The sequence below is a fragment of the Hyperolius riggenbachi genome, chromosome 3 (genome assembly GCF_040937935.1).
Source record: "Hyperolius riggenbachi isolate aHypRig1 chromosome 3, aHypRig1.pri, whole genome shotgun sequence".
In the NCBI taxonomy this organism is placed as follows: domain Eukaryota; kingdom Metazoa; phylum Chordata; class Amphibia; order Anura; family Hyperoliidae; genus Hyperolius; species Hyperolius riggenbachi.
This window is the reverse complement of record NC_090648.1, coordinates 276695466-276721842: the sequence shown is the minus strand read 5'-3', so window position 1 is coordinate 276721842 and position 26377 is coordinate 276695466. Positions and strand designations below refer to the sequence as shown.

At 41.9% G+C, this 26377-nt stretch overlaps 1 protein-coding gene across 1 annotated transcript in view; it reads left to right on the top strand.

Moving 5' to 3' along the window:
* Positions 1–26104, top strand: part of MAPK12 (mitogen-activated protein kinase 12) — a 165093-nt gene extending 138989 nt beyond the window's left edge. Inside the window, exons 7-12 of the mRNA XM_068276361.1 lie at positions 3503–3617; positions 11185–11256; positions 14979–15058; positions 15240–15318; positions 18836–19009; positions 22140–26104. Of these exons, the coding sequence (XP_068132462.1) occupies positions 3503–3617; positions 11185–11256; positions 14979–15058; positions 15240–15318; positions 18836–19009; positions 22140–22207 (588 nt within the window). The 3' untranslated portion in view covers positions 22208–26104. The remainder of the gene's footprint in view (positions 1–3502; positions 3618–11184; positions 11257–14978; positions 15059–15239; positions 15319–18835; positions 19010–22139) is intronic.
* Positions 26105–26377: the final 273 nt, after the last annotated feature.

The window sequence follows — 26377 nt, the reverse complement described above, 5'->3', positions numbered from 1 at the left end:
TGTTTTTATTTTTTTATTCTAACTATATCCCCTCCCTCCCCGCCAGCCAATGACTGTGATTGGCTGTCATAGGCTTCAGCCTATGACAGCAGATCACCCCAGGGGGACAGCTGTGTCACGCGGCTGTCCCCAGTACAGCGCTGCTGCAGTTGGCAGCGCTGTACACTGTTATTAGACAGCGGTTTCGCTGTCTAACAGTCTGGGAGGCTGATGACAGCTTTCCGATCCGTCATTCAAGCAGGGATGTGTGTGACCCCCTGCAAACTCTGCCCCCGGGACTTGACACCGATCAGCGTTAGGCTGTCCTGGGGCTGCTGCCGCGTCCACACCAATTGGCGTGGAGAGGTGTTTTAGTGGTTAATACCATGTAACATAGCACTTGTGAATTGACTCCATGCTATAAAATAAAGCAACATGCTTTACTTTATGAATTTTGTTTGTATTTTTTAGAATTTTCTTTATTTTAACACTGCAGTTGGTAAAGTAAGAACAAACAACTTAGTGAATACACCTCAGGGCTGGAACACACTAGATTGCTTGCTTTGAGCGTTTAGGGAGTGCCTTAATCTCTTGAAGACCACGGTTTTAAACTACCCCCCCCCCCCCCCCCCCCCCCTAGTGACCAGGCCATTTTTTACAAAATAGGCCACTGCAGCTTTAAAGGGGACCTGAACTGAGGAGGATATGGATTTCTCCTTTTAAAATAATACCAGTTGCCTGACTCTCCTGCTGATCCTGTGTCTCTAATAATTTTAGCCACAGCCCCTCAACAAGTATGCAGATCAGGTGCTCTGACTGGAGTCAGACTGGATTAGCTGCATGCTTGTTTCAGGTCTTTGATTCAGCCACTTCTGCAGCTAAAGAGTTCAGCAGGACTGCCAGGCAACTGGTTTTGTTTAAAAGGAAATAGCCATATCCCTCTCAGTTTAGGTTCCCTTTAAGTGGTTGCTGCAGGGCCGTACAACTCAGCACACAAGTGATTCTTCCCACCAACAGAGCTTTCTGTTGGTGGGCGAGGATTGCTCCCAGGTGGTGGTTCGTTTTTTTAATACAAATAGCAAATTTATTTATTTCTTTATTTTTATAGCCCTCCCCTCCTTCCTCCCCCCACCAGCCAATCAATCAGCGTGGTCGGCTGTCATAGGCTTCAGTGGATAACTTTTCTGCCTGCCTTAGATAGCAGCGCTGTACAGTGTTATTAGATGGTGGTTTCACTGTCTAACAGTCTCCTAGCAGAGATTGCCGCTGGGAGGCTGATGACGCTGGAGCTCCGTCATTCAAGGCGGGGATGCGTGCACAATCTCCAACTCCAGCCATTCACACCAATTGGCGTGGAGTGGTCCTGGGGCTGCCGCTTTGCTCACGCTCACGGCAGTGGTCCTGGAGCAGTTAAAGGGACTCCGAGCAGTGCAGAAACTATGGAAAGATGCATATCATTTTAAAGCTCTCTTTCTCCTCTTTCCAATGATATATAAACCGCTGCCCTACGCATTTTAGTTTTCGCTATTTTCAAAATTGCCGCGGCCGCGATTTCAATCGCGAAAATAGAGAAAACTAAAAGGCGTAGGGCGACGATTTAGGTGTTGCCAGAAAGAGGAGAAAGAGAGCTTTAAAATTATATCCATCTTTCCATAGTTACTTGTATTACACAGGGCGACTTTTTCCTTAAAGGGATACTGTAGGGGGGTCGGGGGGAAATGAGCTGAACTTACCCGGGGCTTCTAATGGTCCCCCGCAGACATCCTGTGTCGGCGCAGCCACTCCCCAATGCTCCGGCCCCGCCTCCGGTTCACTTCTGGAATTTCTGACTTTAAAGTCAGAAAACCACTGCGCCTGCGTTGCCGTGTCCTCGCTCCCGCTGATGTCAACAGGAGTGTACTGCGCAGACACAGACCATACTGGGCCTGCGCTGTGCGCTCTTGATGACATCAGCGGGATCGAGGACACGGCAACGCAGGCGCAGTGGTTTTCTGACTTTAAAGTCAGAAATTCCAGAAGTGAACCGGAGGCGGGGCCGGAGCATCGGTGAGCGGCTGCGCGGGCACAGGATGTCTGCGGGGGGCCATTAGAAGCCCCGGGTAAGTTCAGCTCATTTTTCCCCCGACCCCCCCTACAGTATCCCTTTAAGTCAGCAGCTCCATTCTGCTGAATGGAGCTGCTGACACTGGGTAAAGTGTCGTCCTGTGTAATACAAGTAACTATGGAAAGATGGCTATCATTTTAAAGCTCTCTTTCTCCTCTTTCTGGCGACACCTAAATTGTCGCCCTACGCCTTTTAGTTTTCTCCATTTTCGCGATTGAAATCCCGGCCGCTGCAATTTGAATCGCGAAAATAGTGAAAACTAAAATGCGTAGGGCAGCGGTTTATATATCATTGGAAAGAGGAGAACGAGAGCTTTAAAATGATATGCATCTTTCCATAGTTTCTGCACTGCGCGGATAAATTCCACAGTAGCGATTGTGATTAGCGCAATCACAGGACATGCAGCATTTTCGGAGTGTTTGCGCTTCAAAGTATATAAGTGCTGGCAAATCGCTCATGAAATGCTACACATAGCGATTTTTGTGTGATCTTATATTACTACAAACTGTAAAAAAATAATAGCAATTTGTAACAGCCAATCAGAAATAATCACAATCGCTGGCATGAAGCTTATACTTTTTTTTTTTTAAATCGCTACCAAAATCGCGGGCAAACGCTCATGAAATTGCTTACAAAACGCTAATTAAAAATGCTTGAGACTTAAAGTGGATTCCAGGCCTGGGTGAAAACCATTATGTAAATGAGTTAATGCCACAGGGAATGATATCGCCACTGAAACACTTGGTGAATTGAGCCCAATGTGCTGTTTCTAGCTTATACTGTAAAAGGTTTGGGGTGCAGTTCATAGTGCTAGTGTTTCTCCTTCTTAAAATATGTGGGCTGTTGCAGCAACAAATCAGAACCGCAGTGCTATTAAAGCCATTTATGTTGCCTTGTAAACATCCCTTGGTACTCATTAAACAGCATAGACAAGTACATCTGATTACAAGATAAAAATATTTGCACTTTAATCTTCAAAAAGATGTTTTACTATGCATGCTTGATCATAACATCATTACTGGAGCTTGCTTCTCTCTGATCATATAAATTGTAGCAAATTTGTCTCACTTTTCATGAAAACTCAGGGCTCCTGGCAGTGTTACAAAGTCTGTGTAGTGATTATATAATGATGCGTATGAGCTTCTCGGGGCTAGAATCTCTGCTCTGCATTAGGATTTAATATTCTTAAACAAACTGACCAGGTTTTAGTCCTATACAGTATATGTGCAGATGATGGTCCATGTGTGTCTTTTTAGGAAATGTTTTTATAAAGCTACTGCAAATATAGATCAGCTGATAAGCTCACTTAGTGCACTTGTCATGCGTCACTGTTCTCTGTCTCCTCTTGAATTAAGTTAATACTCCCACACTGAGCTGTTGGCTGATATCCTGGTAATTATTACTCACATATGTTCACAGATCTTGGATTTTGGACTGGCGAGGCATACTGACAGTGAAATGACAGGTTATGTGGTGACCAGATGGTACAGAGCCCCAGAGGTGATTCTGAATTGGATGCATTATACCCAGACAGGTATGGTGTTTGGGCTGGTTTTCCAACTAGCTCAACTGGGTCTTCCTGTTCTAACACATGTACATGTACATTTGTTTTAAATGAAACCTGCCACTTCCTTCACAAAATAAAGCAAGATCTGCCCACATAGTGTATTTGCTGCATTACATTTGCTTCTTCTTTTAATAGCTGCCAGTTGCCCACGTATTTCTAGATGAAGTGTAACTCTCTAGTCACAGCTCAATTTTTCTCTTCTCTGTTGGATTGCTGACTGACTGATGCATGCAGACAGGTTAGAACCTTCCTCATATATCTGGAAGACTTGTAGGGATTACTCCTTGTTTCTTGTTCCAGTGACACAACAAAAATTGTGGGGAAATTGATCCAGAGTGAACACAGGTTACAACAGAAATCACAGTGGTTCTGGCTCTTTCTAACGCTTTACAGAACTTCAGCTAAAATAGACCCCTGCAAGTCCCTGGAATTGCATGATCTAAATCCGTTTTGGATTCAGCTTCTGGTCAGTACCACCCTTTGTGTCATGTTTCCACCTCTGAATAGGTACTGAGGCTGCTAATGACAGTGGGGGAGGGGATCATTTAGTGCACAGGTGTGGAACCCCAGGCCTGGAGTGCCAGATCCATGCCAGTGTTTAGGATGGACTGAGAAAGAGAGAAATGTGTTCTACCTGATGGACCACACCTTTCCTGATTCAGACCCAGCTGTGTCAAAAACGTGTGAGGACCTCGGCCCTCGAAGGACCGGTTTGACATCCCTGATTTATTGTGCCCCCTAACTTCCCATATACAGGAAATGTCGGCCAATCGCAGCGCAAGGTGGTAAACCTCCCTAACATAGTGCCTAAAAGTCCCCACAAATTATAGTCTTGATTGTACAATCTTACCACAGCTATGCTAGCCGCAATGCATGCTGGGAGATGTAGTGTGGTGCACACACAAGACACTGGGGTATGGGTAAGTTTATACAAGCAGTATTGTATCATTAGTGGGCACCTCTATAGCCAGGTTCATGCCTATGCAGTATGCACACACAAGTGCACTTATTAGTTGCATTGAAAACTTTTACATAACAGCAAAGCTGAAAGGTATTGAGGCAAATGATCAATTTTCTGCTACCGGTGCTATGAACAAAAACAATGTACACTGCTTGTTTTGACACAGGCAACTGTGTGCTAAAGTAGAAATAAAATGTGTTACTAGCAATTAGTGTTCTTTTGCACATTATTTGTCAGATGAGATTTGTACAAGAGAAATAATAGTTGCTAAATGATGACTAACAGAACTCCCGGCATGCGTGCAGAATAAAAACAATGTGAAGTTTTAGCAACATATTGGGAATGCAGCTTGGTAAATAAAGTGAAGATATGCTTGAACTAAGCCAGTACAGTCCTATGAATAGTGGAGATAAGTAACTGTATAGACCTCGGCTGTGTTGAGTGTAATATAGATGAAGCATGCTTTTGCCCATTATAAAACCTTGACAACATAAGCCACGGGTGGGCCGCCACTTAAAAGCAATATTCAAGTAGGTAATGCGAGTTCCTACATTAATATGCATTGAAGTGTGGTTCTTCGCTTCCCGCTAGGAGTTACACAATATGTCTATTGCTGCCGTATCCTTGTTCTATGCCCTGCCACAGCTACATTATTATCTCTATTATACACAGCCGTACAATAACTTTGTTTTTCCAAGAACAAACCTACAAACACTTTTAATTTCACGCCCACTACAACAGCATTTTTTTGGTGTACTTTTTTTCTTTTTTATTGAAATGTAGCAAAATGGTTCTTTATCTTGTGCACAGAAATAAAACCCAGAAAAACCGATGCCCCTTGTTGTGTTCTGTAAACCCAGCGGGGCACAGAACATAATATAGTAAATGCAGCTGTGCTGATGAAATTACTGTAACAGCTGTAAAGTAGCTTGTCACCCAGAATAACAAATGCCATTTTTTAAAAATAACTTAAAACAAACAGGTTATTGTAAGCAAGTTATTAGAAAGATTATTTTTTTTTTTAATGAAGTTCGCAATGAACATTGTCATTTTAAGGGAGGGTTCCAGTGTAAAGTAAAATGTAATGGCTACTGAAGACTATGCCACATGTCTGGATGCAGATTCAAGCTGTGACACACTGCAGTATGCTCACATATTGTCATACATGGGGGCTAATTATCTAAGGTTACGCAGAGCTGAAGAGCCTGAGGCATTCAGTAAATCTGGCCTGGATTTAGTTTTTGCTATTACAATTGGTGTAGCTTGCATGTTCTACCGTGACAATGTTTTTTAATACATCTACAGTATAGAGTTCTTACTGCAGGTGTGTGCTCATGATGACTATTCCACAAATATTTTACCTTCTCTGTATGTGATCTGCTATTATCCAGACAAGGACAAGCAGGCATCTGTGAGCCATAGAGCCCTTGGTCCATGTTCCCCAATGAGGAAGTACTGAAGGCCAGGGTGGTACAGTGATAGAACAACAATGGTTCTGAATACCCCTTACAGTGCATAATCTATGCCGTCCTAGCCTATGCGTGCCAAACTATAGGACTATTGTGGAACTGTTCTCTTTTATTCCAATAATTATGAAAAGTTCTAGCAGGATATTTAGTACCTGAGGAATAGCCCTGCTATTATTGGGCAAAACAAGATCAGCCTCACCAATTTGCATTTGCTAATTTTCTTTAGTAGCCTGATTTTGGAATACTGTTTATGTGGATGAAAATCTTCTGCCACTAATGGCCCATACTCACGAGGGACTTTTGTCGCCCGTGAGTATGGGCCCGTGAGTATGGGCCGTCGCGCGCGCGCGCACCCCGAACTGTCGCCCGTCGCTCATGTCGCCATGCGATTGAAAGTTTCAATCGCATGGCGACAGTCGCCGCCGCACTTCCCCCGCAACTGTCGCTAGTCCGCGTGAGTACGCGGACTAGCGACAGCAACCTCCATTGTGGTAAATGGAGCTTCCGGCGGGGGGAGGAGGAACGTCGGCGACAGCTTCCGTCTCGCCGCTGGTCCCTCTTCCGCGTGTGTACGCGGAGGGACCTGGCGAGGAGCTGTCGCCGGCCTGTCGCCCACACGCTCACGTGTGCTGGCGACAGGCCACTTCTGCAGCCCGTGAGTACGGGCCATAACCCCCTTCTTACTATACTAACAAGATAGTTCTAATCCTTACTAACATGTAGCTTCCAGGGGGCGGCCAACCGCGAAGGCTAATATCCCCCTAGGGGAAGAAACGCGACCGCACCATACACGCGACGCGAAGGCTACTGAAAGCCTCACCGCGCAGCCGCCGCAACGCCCCCAGACGCGACGCCACGCAGACGTCCGTCTGAACCAGCCCTACTAACAGTGTAGTAGTAGTAGTGTGGAACCCCAGTGGTCAGAGGTGTATGTGTTAATGGAATCCTAATTGGTTTTAACTGTGTAAAGGTTGCCACATACGATACAATTTTTTCATATTTTTTTAATTTAAAAATTACAAAGCATTTTTCTAATTGTGTAACATTTTTACCATTGTGTAACACATGTACAATTCTTCCTCCCCAATTATGAAAAATTAGCCACCCCCGATCAACTTATATTGATAAATATCAGATTTTTCGCTCAAATAGATGTAAAAAAATCCCCCACTTCTGTTTTGTTTTTTCTTTCCCTCTGTACAAGTGATCATTTTTACCGAATTTCAGTAAAATCTAATAGTATTTTGTATCACGTGTGCCCACCTTTTTGAATCGATATTCTCGTAATAATGGAGCTTCAATATTGAGTCTACCTTTCTGCAGTGATTAGGTTTTATACTGTTCATATTCCTGATATCGGCAATCTTTATATGGATTTTTATTAAATCCAGGCCAGGGATGCCGGATTATCTTGGTTTTCCTGATCTCCAACCTTGGAGAACTAGTAAGTTATGGTCATATCATCACCATTGACAATTTAAAAAACAAAAATATCTGTGTCACTTATCAAGCCTGTTTACATTTGGAAACTATATAGAAAAGATATCACACTACCGAATAAATTGTACAGGTAAATAAACAATAAAACACTTTGCCTTCAAAGGCCTGACCGTTTATGTACACAAACAAAGGGGATTAAATTAGCCCTTTTCCTCCTGTATTACTCCATATACAAGCTGTCTGCTTGCTCTGTTATCAACAGGAGGGGTTTGCTTCACAATACATGTAGACCAATTCAACAGTCATTTGGTTTGCATAAATATGCAGCACAATGTTCCGTCAACTAACTGCAACACTATAGCGAGGGTCCTTGCTGATTCCCCCCCCAACAGTTTGTATGGGGTGTAGCTATCTCGCATATGTTTGCATCAGAAATATCCTGATGGGCAGTGTGCTTGACCAAAAGAAGCCGTTTTTTCTTGACTGTTTACATATATAAAAAACACCTGCCCACTAGGGGAGGTATACCATGTGGGTAAAGTCTGCCACTGATACTATTAGATCAATTATAAACCCCATAGGGGTCAGGTATTAAAGAGAATCTGTATTGCTAAAATCACACAAAAGTAAACATACCAGTGCGTTAGGGGACATCTCCTATTACCCTCTGTCACAATTTCGCCACTCCCCGCCGCATTAAAAGTGGTTAAAAACAGTTTTAAAAAGTTTGTTTGTAAACAAACAAAATGGCCACCAAAACAGGAAGTAGGTTGATGTACTGTATGTCCATAGAAAATACATCCATACACAATCAGGCTGTATACAGCCTTCCTTTTGAATCTCAAGAGATCATTTGTGTGTTTCTTTCCCCCTGCAGCTCACTGAAGAGTTACAAGCTGATTGTTTGTTTCTTCTTGCAGACAGCTCTGCCCAGTTGTCTGTAATTCTGCAGTATGTGACTCATCAGTATGTGAACAGAGGATTTATCCAGCTTGTAAAAGATAAGAGAGCAGAGAAAAGCTGGCTAATGTAAATAACACACACACACAGGGGAGTGTGCATAGAGGGGGCATGCATAGCAGATCACACTGAAGTGTTGGCAGCCTTCCAGACACAGGACAAGTCCCACAGGGGAAAGATAAGCTGATTTATCACAGAGATGGTGATAGTAGAAAGTGCTGCAGTAAGCCAGAGCACATTATAATAGGTTTAGGAACCTGTAGGATGGTAGAAAACACAATGACATTTTTGTTACAGAGTCCCTTTAATACATCTTCATAGAAGGTAGCTGGGTATTGACTTGAACCGAGAGTGTGTAGGTGAGACATAGAAGTACAAATAGGGTGCCACTCAACGATTGTTTCACCCTAAAGCGGAGCATCGTCACGAGTACATATAGTGCACAAATTATTTATAATCTATTTACAATAGTCCTCCCCCCACCATCCAACATAAATTCCCCCCCGCATACAGCCCCAGTCAGAGCTCTGTTTTTTACATATGTAAACAGTCAAGAAAAACTGCTTCTTTTGGTCAAGCACACTGCCCATCAGGATATTCCTGCAAACATATGCGAGATAGCTACACCTCATACAAACTGTTGGGGGGGGGGGGGGGGATCAGCAAGGACCCTCGCTATAGTGTTGCAGTTAATTGATGGAACATTGTGCTGCATATTTATGAAAACCAAATGACTGTTGAATTGGTCTACATGTATTGTGAAGCAAACCCCTCCTGTTGATAACAGAGCAAGCAGACAGCTTGTATATGGAGTAATACAGGGGGAAAAGGGCTAATTTAATCCCCTTTGTGTACATAAACGGTCAGGCCTTTGAAGGCAAAGTGTTTTATTATTACATTTGGAAACTGCCTGATCTTTTTGTGTTGGCTAAACTAGCTGTGTGGGCCGGTTGACCTTGCTAAGCTGGTACTCGCCTGACCTTGCTGTAGGGGTGCTAGCATATTGTTTACCTTGTATTAAAAGAAAACTTGTGATATTAAAAGTAGAGAAATTCACATACTCGTGGTAGAGGGAAGCCTCTCGATCCACCTGAGGCTTCCCATGTCTTTATCGAGACCACTGATCTAGCGCTGGGACCCTGTGGAAGTTTGGTGCTGCACTCCCGTCTGTGAACGAGCCTGGCAGTAGTTTGGGCCACAAGGCTCCCTGCACAGTGTGGCCATGCACACCTCTCAACAAGCCCTTGCCGGAGAGATCTGGACCGCTGGGTCAGTGGGCAGGTGAGGGGACGGGGAAGCCTCTGGATTATTCAGAGGCTTCCCTCTACTATGAAGCAAGCCCACCGATTGCTACTGAAGGTGGGGGCAGTAAAAATTATTAGTATTAAAGTAAACCTGAGATGAAGAATAAAAAAGTTTTATACATACCTGGGGTTTCCTCTGGCCCCCTTCAGGCTAATTGGTCCCTCGCCATCCTCCTCCACCGCCTGGATCCTCCGGTCGGCAGGCCGGTAATCTCGCAAGTCAGGATGTACTGCGCCTGCACTGCACGGCCGGTAATCTTGCAAGTTGGGGCAGACGCAGTCCGGCCATTTTCCCCCATTGCGCTCCTATCACCAGGAGAGTTCTGGTGCCTGTTCGGTAATACTGCACAGTGGCAGAACTCTCCTGGTCTTGGAGCGCGATGGGGAGCATGGCTGGACTGTGTCTGTACTGACTCGCAAGATTACCAGGCTGCCTAGCGGACGATACAGGCGGTTTGGGAGGATGAAGAGGGATTGATCCGCCTGAAGGGGCCTGGAGCAAGCCCCAGGTATGTATAAAAATGTTTGGTACTTACGTATTATGCCGTCTGGAAAGTTTGGCAGCTTTTTGTTAAAGTTCTGTTTGGTCCCCCTGGAAAATCTGACCATTTTTGGAAAGATGAAAGTCCCGGCTTTCTGTTGCACCAGGTCCCAAGTTGGTATGATGCTCAGTTCCCAAGTTATGGGGTTTTGAAAGAGGGGTGTCTCCTGAACTTGGCTGCAGAAAGTGCAATTACAGAAGTACAGGACGAACCCCTCATGATGATAAGCAGCACACCCAGTAGGTAGTCTTCTTTCTTCGCAGCATAAAACTGTGACTTCAAAACTTGTCATGTGCGCTGGGTCTCTCATTACAGATGAAGGAGCAGTGCAGCTATGCACCCTCGTCTCCTCTCTACCTTACTGGCATGGGCAGAACTCCTTTCCACTGTGCTCTCTGCAGCAAAGTGCAGGCGACATGTCCCCCAAACCCCCCTAACTTGGGAGTGGGGCATTGCATTGACTCGTGACCCAGTGCAAAGGAAAGACGGCACTTCCAGCTTTCTAAAAATGGTTAGATCTGGCTAGGGGACGAAACCGAACTTTAACAAAAAGCTGCCAAACTTTCCAGACAGGATAATACGCAAGTACCAAATGGTTTTTATTCCTTATTTCAGGTACCCTTTAAGTTAAAAGTGTAGTCACAGAAATGAGGCCTAGTCATCTTATCTAGTTTCTTCTTTTTCTTCCCTACTCCTCCCTTCTAGATTTTAAGTTTACAAGGGAAGTTTTCTCCCCCTAGTGTTGCTTATCTCTGCTGTGCTTGTTTTCTAAAATAAGTAAAAATGAAATCTATTTTCTATATTGCACTCTATACAGTGTCATTTATTTTTTTTATTAATTTATATTTTATTTTATAGTGGACATATGGTCTGTTGGATGTATCATGGCAGAAATGTACACTGGCCGGCCACTCTTCAAGGGTAATGACCGTATCCCTTTCTATTCTCCACGGTAGCTACTTTCTATAGTTACATTCTTGACTATGCTGAAAAAAAAAATATTTTTGTCTAGTTCTGTTATTGGACTGAAGTAATCTAAGAATATCCTCTAATTGCTCATTGATTAGAGTGCTCATATTTTAAATAAGGCCTCTATAACTGTAAGTGTATGAGATGTTAACTACACAATTTGTTTATAGTCTTTTGGCCCTCATACTACATGGAAATGGTAAAATTGGCCCATCATTGGCCTATCAACATTGGCTGTGTGTATGCACCCTAAATCCTGTCTTCATGTTTTGATCACATGCCTAGTGCTGAATTGAGTTAGTTTGCTTTGGGTGGGTCTGTCATTGCTGCCTATATTATGTTAAGGTGCGTACACACGTACTACAGCAGCCAACGACTGGTCCGTCAGCACCTCCCTCTGGGCGGGTTTTCAGCAGACTTCAGTGCGTGTGTATGCACTGTCGGCGGTCTGATAAGGCTGTTCCTGAACGATCCGCCCGGCGGATCGTTCCTTATCAGTCCACCGACAGTGCATACACACGCACTACAGTCTGCTGAAAACCCGCCCAGAGGGAGGTGCTGACAGACCAGTCGTTGGCTGCTGTAGTGCGTGTGTACGCACCTTTAGCCTGAGGCCGGCTTCAGACTGCAGATTGGCGTTAGCGGTGCGGCCAAAAACAGGCCTTCAGGGATCACTGCATTATTATGCTGTAATCCTCGTCTGGCATCCAGCCAATCAGGAAGTGATGCTCACTTCCTGCTTGGATTTGGGTAGGAGCTTTTCTGCTTGGCGACATTGCAGTTTCTGTTCAATGAGGTCCTGAAGTAATGGAAATAAAACATGTAATGAAAAACGACATATTTATTATTTATTTATATAGCCAGAGATTATTTACAGTAAAACCTGCAGGTCTACAATTGCCAAAGTTCCAGAGGTTAGAGTAGAAATGAGACACAGAGGAAGTGAGCGTAAAATAAGTTTAGCTTCCTAGTTGGACCGTCACCTCAAAACACCAATAGGGAGGTTGGAAAGATTAAAGCGGTGGGACTTCCTATAGACGCTCTTAGCAGCAGTTGCAAATATGCTTGTTATTCTCCTTGGCTTGGCTCTTGAACACAAAAACTGTATTGTCATACAGTTTTCACAAGAAGTAATCTCTGATTATGTACGTTACCATAAATGCTTTTGTCAGTTGTATTTTACCTTGATGTGATCGTTTTATTGAATCAAACATGCCACCAAATGTTCCTGTGTGTACATCACACGGAGAACGTTCACAGTAAGTGAGAGACCAAAGGTGACAATACATAAGGCAATTTTGTGGGCCGATTGACCTTCTGATTCAATAATTTTATTGAATTGGAGGAAAATCGCACAGTGTTTAATATCTGGATGACTGACACACTTCCGGCTGGTGTCCTCCTGTGCATGTTTGCAAGGTTTTAACCACTTGAGGACTGCAGTGCTAAACCCCCCTAGTGACCAGGCCATTTTTAGCAAAATAGCCCACTGCAGCTTTAAGGCTAAGCTGCAGGGCAAGTGACCCCCCCCCCCTTTTCTCCCCACCAACAGAGCTCTCTGTTGGTGGGGTCTGATCGCTCCCCCCATGTTTATTTTTTTTAATAATAAATATTGTCTGTTTTCTTAAAAAAAAAACCTGTCTCTTTAAATTTCCTCCCTCCTGCCATCCCTCCTTCCCCACAGCCAGCCAATTATGGCGATCAGCTGTCATAGGCTGATCGCAGCGCTGCACCAAGTAAATAGATGGCGATCACGCCGTCTAACAGTCTCCCGAGCGGCAATAGCTCCGCTCCCCAAGCAGGAGATACTGCAAAACAGAGCCCCAGGACTTATCGGCGTTAGGCGGTCCTGGGGCTGCCGCCGCGGCCACGCCCATTGGCGTGACGCGGTCAGCAGAAGGTTAGTCTCATCACTCCACCGGTGGGACTCTTGGCTTCCTTTGCTGTCACCACAAGTGCCTGTACTATGCGGCAGCAGGAGCATGTGTCATCATAACATGTGCCAAGTAGCTAGGCCAATTTATGATAGATTTCATGCTGAAACCTATTGAAAATTGGATTGTGGTCTATGGCCAGCAACAGATAGATCCCTCTATGATCAAATCTGATCAGAGACTGGTCTCTTGGTCGATCTACCCATACATGGCATTTGTGTGACTAGACACACCTTTCTGATCTCAAGGATGCTCGTGTACCCATGTGTATCGCAGTACACTCTGTCCACTGCTGTGATCCAACCTTCACCAATGTGGAAAAGCATTGTATGTTGCATTTCAGTGCAATTAGTGTTTCAGCCCCAATCAGTGTGGCTGAGACTCGCAAAGCACAGAAAAAAATTAGAAATTTCTAGCGGAAACGACATCACCTGTATAATAATAATTTTTAAACCTTGCTGTATGTTCCCTTTTGAGTATTAATGCAAATGTCTCAGTAATTCTTACTGTTGCAGGCAGACTTCTTAGATGGATGTACACAACATATTCTCAGATAAGCACTGAAAAGAGCATAAGTGTACCATTAAGAGCCTAAGATGCACTCTGCTGGATACTTTTCAGTAAAATCTTTAATTGATCTAACTTGCGGTACATGCCTCTTTAAAAGTAGGCAAGAGCTTGTACTTTGAAAAAGATAATTAAAATCTCTTCCGGCTAAAAATAAATGTACTTTCTCTTTTTTTTTTTTTTTTTACCCTCTCCTACAAGTTCTTCAGAGTCACTTAGGGATTTGGTGTTCTTGTAAGAGAAAGTGTAATTAGTATTTATATGTTATATGCAAGATACTGAAACCAACCCATTTGTTGCCTGTGGTGGAATGCCAAAGTAAAGACTAATTCAGGGGCAAATTACCAGTACTTTATTTTAAACCTGTTCTGTGTTCAATACGGTAATTCTAAGGGTTCAGAATTGTTTTATTAAAGAGAAAGCACTTGAACTGCCATGTTATGATTAACAATCATACAGATATTTAATAAAAAACTACCATACTTAGAACTTTTGCAGAAACAGACATCGAATAAACAGTTAACAACCTGACTGTGTATGGCATGAGGATGATATTTTATCATCGAGCAGAGGGCAACTGCACAAAATTAAGTACAGGATGCCAATTGTACATTTAATTTGAAAACCTTTTTAGCATTGTTACAGTTGGCATATAGTGGGCATGGTTGGTACAAGAATATAAATTAAAATGTAAGGAGGCCCAAGCAGACCTAGAAGCCCATATTGTATATATTGAGAAATGTATTAGGCTTAGTAGATGAGGAAGTTATGCGTTCTATTTTGTCGACCGCATTTATTTTAGAAGCTTAAGCTCCATATACATACTAGATAAAACTTGGCTGATAACTACCACCTCTGCCAATGATTGTGGTATATAAATCAATAATGTCTATACACAGCCTGCTTACTACTGTGCTTGGGTCTACTCCCTATGTCCCTGTAGATTGTAAGCTCACAAGGGCAGGGCTCTATTCCCATTTGTTTTCTTTCCACTGCTGTTTTTTGTATTGTAGATGTTTTTGGATTGTCATACTTATGTTGGACTTCGTTTGTCTTATAAACCCAGTCTTATTTATTATATTGTGTAGCATTGTGGAAGTTGATGGTATTATATAAATCCGTGGTAGTAGTAGTAATAATAAAATGTGTATACAGTATTTTATTCCTTAACTTGAGGATAAGATCTGGACCAACTTACAGAAATCATGAAAATTACTGGAACGCCAACGCAGGATTTTGTCCAGAAGCTTCAGAGCCCTGATGTAAGTAAAGCGGTCTATATGTTGTGATTTCTGATATGTTGACGTTTATGCTGATGCATGCGCAGTTCTTCTTTTTGCATCATGCATTTGTTCTTTGGCCTTAAGAATCTTGCTTAATAGTAGATACAAGAATTTGGCTATTGGACAATGCTTACGTGGTTAAATGTTTGTTCTGTTCCAGGCTAAAAATTATATCAAGAGTCTCCCAAAGGTGCAGAAGAAAGACTTTGGGTTATTGCTGAGATACGCAAACCCTCTTGGTAATGCTTTTTATTGTGCATTTGTTTTTGATTATTGGGCCATTTGAAATGACGTTTACTGAATATTTCTTAAAGACCTACTCCAGGCACGTTATATATGCCACTTGGTGCCAAGATGTTACACCCTGAATGTAAAAGCTGGGGCAGCTGAAAAGTCTGCTTAAAAAATTTGTAACCGATATAACCTTCCAATACAATATTGCACTATAAACCTACAGACAATGAGGTTTCAGTAGGACACAGTCTTCTTTTATGTGTGTACAAAACAATACATAATAAACATAACCTTTACTTCATCAATTTAAAGAGTCTGAAGCCATAAAAAATTTTTTTTTTTAACCGGACAGTTTTCTTAAAGGGAACCTGAAGTGAGGAAAATGATTTATAATAAAAACATGACGTAGCTGCAAATGAATATTATATACTAACCTCACCATCAGTTCCTCTCAGAAGCTCACCATTTTCTTCTTTCAGTGATCCCTTCCAGTTCTGACAATATTTTGTCAGAACTGAAATATAACAGTTGTTGTCAGTTATATATCAGCAGCTGTCAGTTGCAACTGAATGTGCAAGTTTATGTCCATGTTTCCCTACGGCTAAAGTATGTGATATAACAGTTTAACAGTGTGCTGAGCAGGAAGCTATTATGGGGTAATGGATTTTTCCATCCTCCATTTTAAAAATGGCCATTGATCACAGTGGACAAATGGGATGCAAGAGAGGACAAAGAGATTGAGTAGTAGACTACACAGGAGGCAAGTATAACCTGTGTATGGTTATTTTGACTTTTTATTTTCAGTTCAGGTTCTCTTTAAGCAATATGATTGTAGCTGAAATGCCACATCCCCGCGGCACAACAAGATATTTATACCCCCAAAATCCTGGGGCTAAATTCCACTACTTTCCAGGTCGTGGATTTTGCTCCCCGGGGAGGCAGAGCTTTGCACTGTAGCTCTGCCTCTGCTCGCGTCAATCTCCACAGATCTCTGCCTCTCCCCGCCCCTCTGTGAAAGAAGACAGAGAGGCGGAGATTGACGCGAGCAGAGGCAGAGCTACTGCGCAAAGCTCTGCCTCTACCCGGAAGGGCCCCCAAATTTTGCCCTGGGAATTTTGGGGGTATAAATAAATCGTTCTGCTGCGGGAATGCAGCGATTCAGCTATGATTTTATTGCTTAAGATAAATGGCCATTAAAAATAGGTATTTTTTTGTTTAAAACCTACAAGATCAGTATATCCATGTCCAAATCTAAAACAATCTTGCTCCTAGCTGCATCCCATAAAACCCTGAAGCTTAACGTAGGCTTCATTGCTCTCAGCCCATATCTTCCGAGGAAGTGTAAATTTATACATCACAGGGGCATATAGTTCCAAGGACTAGTATATCAAAAAACAATGGTGTTTTATTAGCTTGTAGATATCACTAACGCTGTAAGCACATACACATGCACCACACATCCAGTGTAGCAAGGATCCTGGTGATGGCAGAGGGAGCCTTGCTACACATAGAATAGATGAGTGGTGCCTGTGTATATGCTTACAGCATTAGTGTCATTTTATTAGTGTTTAGATAGCATGTTTTTTTAATATACAAGTCCTTGGAACTATATGCTCCTTGCAGACCCTGTCATGTAAGTACAAGTTTACACTGCCTTTAAAAATTGGTCATGTAATCTGAAGGAATACAGCTGAACAAGCAAAACTGTATGGGAGATGCTGATACGGTTTCTCATGCATTATGTTACTATGACTACAGCTTTTACACAAATAAAAGTTCTGCCACTGTGTCCCTACATAGGACTAGCTAAACATGTGCCTGGAATTGGGCTTTAAATGAATCTTCCAGTTTAAGCTAGATTTGGTCCTCTGCTTTAAGACTCTTTTAATGTAAGAAAATGAATAGATCTCCAATTTCCTGTACAGTTACCAATACAAAAAAAGTTATTTTGGGTGTGAAATGTTTGCAGGTGTAATAAAGTATGCATGCATGAATAAGGAGGAGTGTCTGCCCCCTGTGATTGATAGGGAAAGTATTTTCTGTATTAATATATAAAGGGGGTCTCAGAAATTGATCCATCTTTACTTTCAACTGATCAAAGTTTGCAAATAAACATAAACTGTGATACTGGGTTTTACCACTCTCAGAAGTGACTATGAATGGTCACTTGCTGATAATGAGAAGATCATTTTTAGGGACAAATAATGTGCAGGTTTAAAGAAGACACTTGGCAGAATTGGTTATCTTTCAAGTGGCGGTGATATTATGCAGGCAGCATCACTCCACATATGTCACATTGGAAGCTCCACGTTGCTATGACAGTTAACCTGTAACAATACACTGGCAGAATTATGTAGAGATTTTTAATACTCATTGAGGTGTATGTACTTGTACATCTAATTTTTTTTTTTTTTTTGATTGGCATTTAACATTTATCAAATCATGCTTGCTTGCATGCATAGAAAAGGTCAAAAACCGAGACACTTTGTTGTGCAGTATCAGCCAAGAGAAATACAAAAAAAAGTAAAAATATTTACTATTTTAAGAGAACTTTAGGTGAGAGGAATAGGAAGGCAGCCATTTTAATTTGCTGATTAAAATGCCAATTGCCTGACTTCTGTGCTGCCTCTAAGACAGCTTACTCAAGGTGCACACACCCTGGGCAATTGCCCACTTTGCCTCTATGGAAGCACCAGCTGAAAAATTGACCACCTAAATGCAGCTGCTTCTGCATTTGATTGTTGCATTTCCAAGCTGCATACATTCTTATTTTGAGATTAGCATCTAATTGACCTTCCAGGGTGGATACAGTCACGCTTGTGCATGAGCTCTCTGCCTGAAATGCTGATTTATGTTGTAAAATTTAGGATTTTTTTGTTTTTACGTTTTATATTCCTGCTCATCTTCCCTTTATTTGTAAAGCTTGCATTATCATTTCAATAGCAAATAATTAAAATAAGTATATTGCTCTGTAGGTGGAGTTAGCATTGTATTTGTATTACGTTGTGATTTAAGCCATGGCTCTAACAATAGGACATTAACCCCTACCCCACCCTAACTTACCCTAAAACGGTAATTTAAAAAAAAAAAAAAAGCTGGTAAACGTGTTGATTTGTCAGAAGTATATGCAGTGATGGGACTACTCCAGGTCGCATACCACCTCCCAACAAGAACACTATAGGAGTCTGACATGCCCTCTCATTACTTGGCTTACAGATGCCAAAGGGGTAATATGGCAGTAGCCTTCCATTTAGTGCCTTCATATCTGGAGGAAACTGCCTGAAGTGGCTTCATGGTTGTCCCTTCTGCCAGGAGAGGGTTCATGCCAGCATTTGCCTTTAAGGCAACAGATTTAGGGTTGTTTACCTACATGCTGGGTCCATAAAAGGTCGGTAGATAAGGATTAACATGCCATGCTGCTGCAGTGTCTGGAGTCTAGCTGTAAGATTAATGTGTGGCTTCATAGAGAGACTGAGAGGTTTATGTAGGAGTAATATTTGTGCCTCTTGTTTTGCTCTTCAGCTGTCAACCTCTTGGAGAAGATGCTGGTGCTGGATGCTGAGAAGAGAATAACAGCAACCGTTGCTTTATGTCATCCATACTTTGAGCAGTTTCATGATTCTGATGATGAGGCAGAAGCAGATCCATATGATGATTCATGCGACAATCTAGACTTGCCACTTGAAGAATGGAGGTGTAAGTGTAGAAGGAAAATGCTTTTCTTCTGTATTTGGTCTAGCTTATTGACATTTTAACTGTAAAGATAATTCTGATATGTAGTAGCTGCTTCTGTGTTCCTACAAATGCCTTGTTGCCATTTCTGTGGTAAAGTCCATAATGAAAACTGTTCCAAACACAAAATATAAACATCTCGTTAATGATGTTGCTCATATGCATGAATACAAGCCGATCAGATTAATATTTATTTGATTATGACATGGTGCAAAGCACTTTTACATAGATCCTGTTTCACCTTAAAGGGAAGGTTCAGGGTGTAATAAAAATACAAATCCACTTACCTGGTGCTTCCTCCAACCCGTGGCAGGCAGGACGTGCCCTCGGCTTCCAGGTCGGGCTCTTCTGCGTTCCAACGTGCGTCTCACGCCGTCGCGCTGGCGTCATCGGACGTCCTCCGGGCTGTACTGAGCAGAACTACTGCGCCTGCGCAGTACAGCCTAAAGGACATCCGATGACGTCAGCGCAACCCGCACATTGGAGCGCAGAAGAGCCCGACCTGGAAGCCGGCCTGGCCAGGTCGGGTGCGCCACCGGAGAAGACCAGGAGCTTGCGGAGTGGCGCCGAGGTCACGTCCTGCCTGCCACGGGCTAGAGAAAGCCTCCGTTTTTTTTTTTATTACACCCTGAACCTTCCCTTTAAAGTGAAACTGTCGGGCATAGAATTAATTCTTTATTTTTATCCGGTAAACCAGTAATAAGGATGCTAACCAGGCAATCCAAAAGTTAAAATCATTATTACTTTTCTCGTTGATAAATTATCATTCCCCAGTGTACCTGACTGTTAGTACACACAATTTGGTAGACAAAAAGGAAGTTGCCGGGCATGCTGGGTTGTCCTTTTTTGCTTCCCCTCAGACTTCACTAATGCAGCATGATTGGCTGAAGCCTCTTTCCCTCCTGTTTTCCCCTCCCACACCTGTGTTCCTCTCTGATTGGCCAATATTTCTCATGTTGAGATAATGCACTTTCTATAGCGAAGGGCAGGAAAATCAGGCACAGGAGACTAAGGGAGGAAATTACTGGATATGAATTGGCTTCAAACTAGCCACACTTAAAATGGGGAATGCTGAGAAGGATTTTTTTTTTTTTTACTGTAGAAAAATCACTAAAATCAAAACATGGACTGTGCAATACCCATGTTATGTAAGTAGCGCAAGTATCTACTTATGTGTTTTGTTTTTTTCTGAAATAGTATGGCTGACAGCTTATCCTTAAAAGGAAGCATTTGAGGATTAAAGATAAAAATTTGAATTTTCCATACAACTGATCATTTTTACTGAATAGTCATAAATTGAATCCTTATTGTATTGTGTGTGGCCATCGTAAGGTGAGACAGGATCTGAATAGTTCTATATAAAAGTGCTTCACACTGTCAGAGAGATATTAAATGGACACTATCGATTTGATTCTATTTGATTCTGACAGTGTGAAGCACTTTTACATAGAACTAATCAGATCCTGTCTCACCTTACGATGGCCACACACAATACAATAAGGATTCAATTTATGACTATTCAGTAAAAATGATCAGTTGTATGGAAAATTCAAACTTCAAATTTTTATTTTTAATCCTCAAATGTTTCCTTTTAAGGATGAGCTGTCAGCCATACTATTTCAGAAAACAAAACAAAACACATAAGTAGATAAATACTTGCGCTACTTACATTACATGTGTATGGCACAGTCCACGTTTTGATTTTAGTGATTTTTCTACAGTAAAAAAATTCATTTCATGACCATTCAGTAAAAATGATCAGTTGTACAGAAAATTCAAATGTTTATCTGAACAAGAAAATTGAATGGTGTAGGATAGATTGTCAGTTTCCTGACTTATGGCCTGTTCCCACTACATGCAGATTGGATGCAGAAAAACTGACTCCAATGAATGCCTATGGGCCGGTTTCCACTAAACATGATTTTTCTGATGCAGATTTCCCATAGGCATTCATTGGAGTCAGTTTTTCTGCATCCAATCTGCGTGTAGTGGAAACAGGCCCTTATAGAACCATACAATTTTTTCAGTTTTACCTTTTTATTTTGTGTGTGTTAAACTGGTCAGATTTCTCAAATGTTACAATCAGAAAAGTTGATGGTAATTCTTGAATTGAAAAATATTTTTAAAAAGTATGGTGTTTGCCTACCTTTAATGAGTTTGTACTGTAATGTTCCTACTGTTCTTGTGCATGTTCTGGAGTCCGTTTCATAAGGTGTGACTTAAGGCTGGATTTCCATCTCAGGACCCTGTAAGCGTAAAACAATCTAATACCTTAAAGGGAACCTGAAGTGAGAGGGATATGGAGGCTGCCATATTTATTCCTTTTAAACAACACCAGTTGCCTGGCAGTCCTGCTGATCTCTTTGGCTGCTAGTATGTAGATTGCGCACCTAAAATAAGCACACAGCTATTCTGGTCAGAATCATCTGATCTGCATGCTTATTCAGGATCCTTTATGAAGATATATACACACACGTGATAACAGAGACTGTAATGACTGTTTCTGCACCTGATCATTGTGTGTCACCAATTAAGGATGAGCTCATAAGTAGTTAACTACTTGAATTTGTGATTAAAATAAGGCTTAATTGCCTCAGCTGTGCGGCAGGGAGAGAGGGGGTTACTTACCCATAAGTCCGCTGTCTTCTATGCGTTCCAAACGTCTGTTGCAAGACTCACTACGTGCACTTCCTCCTTACGGCTTTAAGGAGGAAGTGCACACAGTTAGTCTTGCAACGCGTCCAATAGGACGCATACATTTGGAACGCATAGACAGCGGACTTATGGGTAAGTAACCCCCTCTCTCCCAGCCGCACTGCTGAGGCAATTAAGCCTCATTTTAATCAAGAAATTTGAGTAGTTCACTACTCCTCAGCTCATCCTTGTCACCGATCAGCCTTTCTAGGGTATCGTTAAGGATCTGTTCACTCGGATCTTTAACCCCCTATGCCTGAGCATGACCTATCGCAATGCTATTTTCAAACACCTTTCTGGGGTGGGAGGGTATTTGAAAATAGCATTGTGGTAGCTGCACTTCTGGCTGATGTAGAAACCCTTCAATACATGTCTAATTGTCTGTTTTTGTTTATCCTAGGCATCACACATAAGGAGGTGACAACTTTCAACCCGCCGGTGGCCGAGTCAAAGGAGACGTCTGTATAGCATACAGCTGTGCCGAAAATCAAACCTAGGATATAAATTATGGAAACTTAACTATGAAACTGGATACTTGGATATTAAGTGTTTTATGAATCATTTGTGTTCTTGTTTCATTCCATCAGGATATAGTGCCTTTTTGTATTTCTTTTACGTTGGGACTTTTTTTTTTTTTTTTCCTTTTTTGTCTTACCCATTTTACTGCGGAGTGTATCATACGAAAGATGAGCATTGTGACCTTACTGTTAGCCTTGAGCCAGCTCTCTTAGCCTTCTGTGTTAATAAGCAGTGTGCCCTATGTGTGCAGCAGCAAGTTATTGCTGGTATACTGTACTTCTATATATGTAGATTCAGGTGAGCCCTGGAACATTCCAATACACTCTGCAGTATTATGAAGAATAAACCTTTTAATCAATATTTGCATTATGTGGCTGTGTTACCAGTAGGAACTACATTCCTTCCCACATGGTTAAAAATACACTCCCAAACAAGGCAAATGTGTCCTGGAGTGATAATCCTGGCTGACCTGTCATTTTAAGTGGATAATCAGAATCTGTTTAATTTCTCTCTTCCCTCTTGACACACCCCATGAAGCTTCCGTCTTTTTCTAAGGCTTTGCACAAAAACACATGGCAGCAGGTGCAGAGGAGTAAACCCAGGTCAGTTCAGTAATCATTTAATCATTAGAGATCTCGCAGTGCACAGCTTCACAAAAATCCCAAACAAATTACTGTTCTGTTCCTCTCTGAGAACATTTTAACATTACACAAAGCAGCACTTTGATTAAGCAGGCTATTTATGGTGAATAAACATGCATTGGCTGAATCTGCTACTGTTAAGTACTTAATGTCTAGTTACAAACTATTATGGCAGATTATGAGCAGCTGTAATAAGAATTTAATGACTGCTGTATCACTGTACAGGTCATCTGCTAGACTTTATAACATTTATGGGAGAATGCCATTCTCGATCTCCGCTTCATTATGTCAAAATGCTAATCGTTGTCTTAACAAGTCATCTGAGGTCTGGAAGGCTAGCTAGCTATTAATCAGCTTCTGACTGCCTTGTGCCAAGCCTTGCAAACTTTACAAGAGATTCTGATTGGATGATGAGTTGTCATTCACAATCCAACATGGAATTTGCACTTCTGCCTGGTAAGATGAAGCTGATTAGTTTAGCTGCTTCTTATTATGCTGAATAATAAGCAGCAATTGTTTAAGCAGAACTAAACTTAAGGTAGCCTACACTATACAATTTGTTCTGCTTTGTTTCTTTTTTTGCTTAAAGTGGATCCGAGATGAATGTTTACTTATTGCTTAATTATGTTCCTTTACTATTGTTTATAGGGCATTCCTCAAGCCAAATACTTTAGTTTATAAAAAAATTAGAGTATTAAAACAGAACAAGCCTCGCCCACAGTCTTTCAGAGAGCTTTGGCATTTTCAGACAGTAGCAAGGGCTCATGGGAGTTCAGTCTGGGAAGGAGGAGGAGGGGGGGGGGGTAGTTTTTTTTCACAGGCTGAGTGCTAAAGATGCGGATAAGCTTGCCTGTGTCTGTTTACAAACAACATGGCTGCTGTCATATCACAGGAAGAAACAATAATTTTCTATTGAAGCTGTTTGCAGCTAGATTTGCTGTGTAAACTAGCTAAACTTTAGATAAGATATATAGACAAGTTACTTGTTATAGTTAGTTTTTCATCTCGGATCTGCTTTAATTAGATATTTGATTATACAAAAAAGTCCTAAATGGGAAAAATTGTGGGCAATTGACATATAGAACCACAATGTTAATTATTGGTGAAGTTAATCGTTATGACACTTGCTGTGCCAATTAAAAACAGTTATATAGTGTATGGCCAACTTTAGCAGAACTTGGGTTATATACAGTGAGCAGCCTAGTCTGCTAAGTTGCAATATCTACAGCACTGCAAATGTTACGCTGAAATCCAGTAGCCTGTTATTACATGTAATTGTTTTAATTAACCTTAATTGTGTCCACAAAGTACTTCAGTATGCTTGCTGACAGCATACAGCTTGCATAGCCCTGGAAAGAGCAAGCCCGATGCCTTTTTATTAACATGCACCCATAGCTAGAGTTGTCTTTACCTCCACCCACGCACCCTGGAACAGTTCTGGAAATTGGTACACAGGCTGTCACCATTAGTGGACTCTGCAAAAAGCATTATTTATTTATCACATGGGGGCTATTTCACTTGATTGGATGATGCAAAAGCAGATGTGCATGAAGCCTTAAACTTTCCCTACACTTTTTAAATGTAGATATTAATGTGTTGGGCAGTACCTGAATGAAATAAGTGACATGCTTGACTTTATGCTTCATGTCACTCACCTAAAGCATGATGCAGCTTTTCCCCTTCATTGCATTGTGTCCCCTGTAAAAATAGGATCACATTGCCCTAGTGTGAACTTAGCCTAATGCAGGATTCCGTCAGTGCTTCAGTTTGATAATCTCTGTTTAGGCCCTCTGACAAACGTCATGCTGCACATTTTGGATGGTATAATTTGCTGCTGTCAACTATAAAGCCTGCTACACACCTTCAATTTTGATTGGCCAATTTTACTACTTTCGTGTAGTATGAGGGCCCACAGACTTTGAATCCTGTTAAGATTGAGTAGTTAACCTCTTGAGGACCGCAGTGTTAAACCCCCCTAAAGACCAGGCCATTTTTCATTAAATTGGCCACTGCAGCTTTAAGGCCAAGCTGCAGGGCCACACGACACAGCACACAAGTGTTTCCCCCCCCCCTTTTCTCCCCACCAACAGAGCTCTCAGTTGGTGGAGTCTGATCGCAACACCCCCCCCCCCCCCCCAATATTTGGGTTTTTACTGTTTGTGTTTTTAAATAAAAAGTGTTTTGTTAAAACTTTTATATCCCGCCCTCTCTCTCAGCCAATCCCCGTGATTAGCTGTCATAGGCTTCAGCCTATGACAGCGGATCACCTCTGTGCCTCAGGAGAGGACAGCCATGTCACACAGCTGTCCCCAGTACAGCGCTGCTGCCGATTGCAGCGCTGTACGTGTAATTAGATGGCGATTTCGCCATCTAACAGTCTCCCGAGCGGTGATTGCCGCCCACCAAGCAGGAGATGCGATCTCCTGCAAAACAGAGCCCCAGGACTTTAAGCCAATCAGCGTTAGGTGGTCCTGGGGCTGCAGCCACAAGTTAAAGGATACCCGACGTGACATGAGACACACATGTGTATGTACAGTGCCTAGTGCACACATAACTATGCTGTGTTCCTTTTTTTTTCTCTGCCTGAAAGAGTTAAATATCAGGTATCTAAGTTGCTGACTTAGACAGGAAGTGACTACAGTGTGACCTTTACTGATGAGAAATTCCCTTTATCTCTTTCTTGCTTTCAGAAGCCATTTTCTGCTAGGAAAGTGTTTTATAGTTGGAGTTTCTTATCAATGAAGGTCACACTGTAATCACTTCCTGTCTGAGTCAGCCACCTACATACCTGATACTTAACTCTTTCAGGCAGAGAAAGAAAAAAAAACCTGAACACAGCATAGTTATTTATGTGCTAGGCACTTTACATACACAGGTCTATCTCATCATGTCACTTCAGGTAACCTTTAAGCTGTTACACTATATATGGGAGGTGGTAAAATTGTCCAATCATTGATAATCAAAATGTTTTGGTCTGTACCAGGCTTTAGTCTGGGGAAAATAATAGCCATCCATGCCATCAGATAGCGATAAATATAGTTGTTCTTTGAATGTATTTGGATGACTTTTTTGCTACAAGTTCATATTTGTTCAACTCCCATATCATCCCCATCATGTGTAATTTGTGTACATAAAGAATACACTGTGTTAGAGGAACAATAGTCATCTGAATTCCTTTTTGAAAATAAAAACCTCTTGAAAGTCACGCTGATCTTTTTGGCTTCCATAGTTTGGATTACAGACTAGGAACAAGCATAAGGCAGTAGGAGTGGTCAATGAGAGCAAGTTTATGCAAATATACCATATGCAGCTTGAAACACAATAATCAAATTCTACCTTGGTAGGATTTCACTAGTCCATTTTCATGCTCATCTTGGCATTATTTTCATCTTCTTGACTATCCTTAACAGTTAGTAGATTTGATCTTCACAACCAATTCAAGTGTAACTGTCAGGCATAATATCAAAAGCAATTCTCT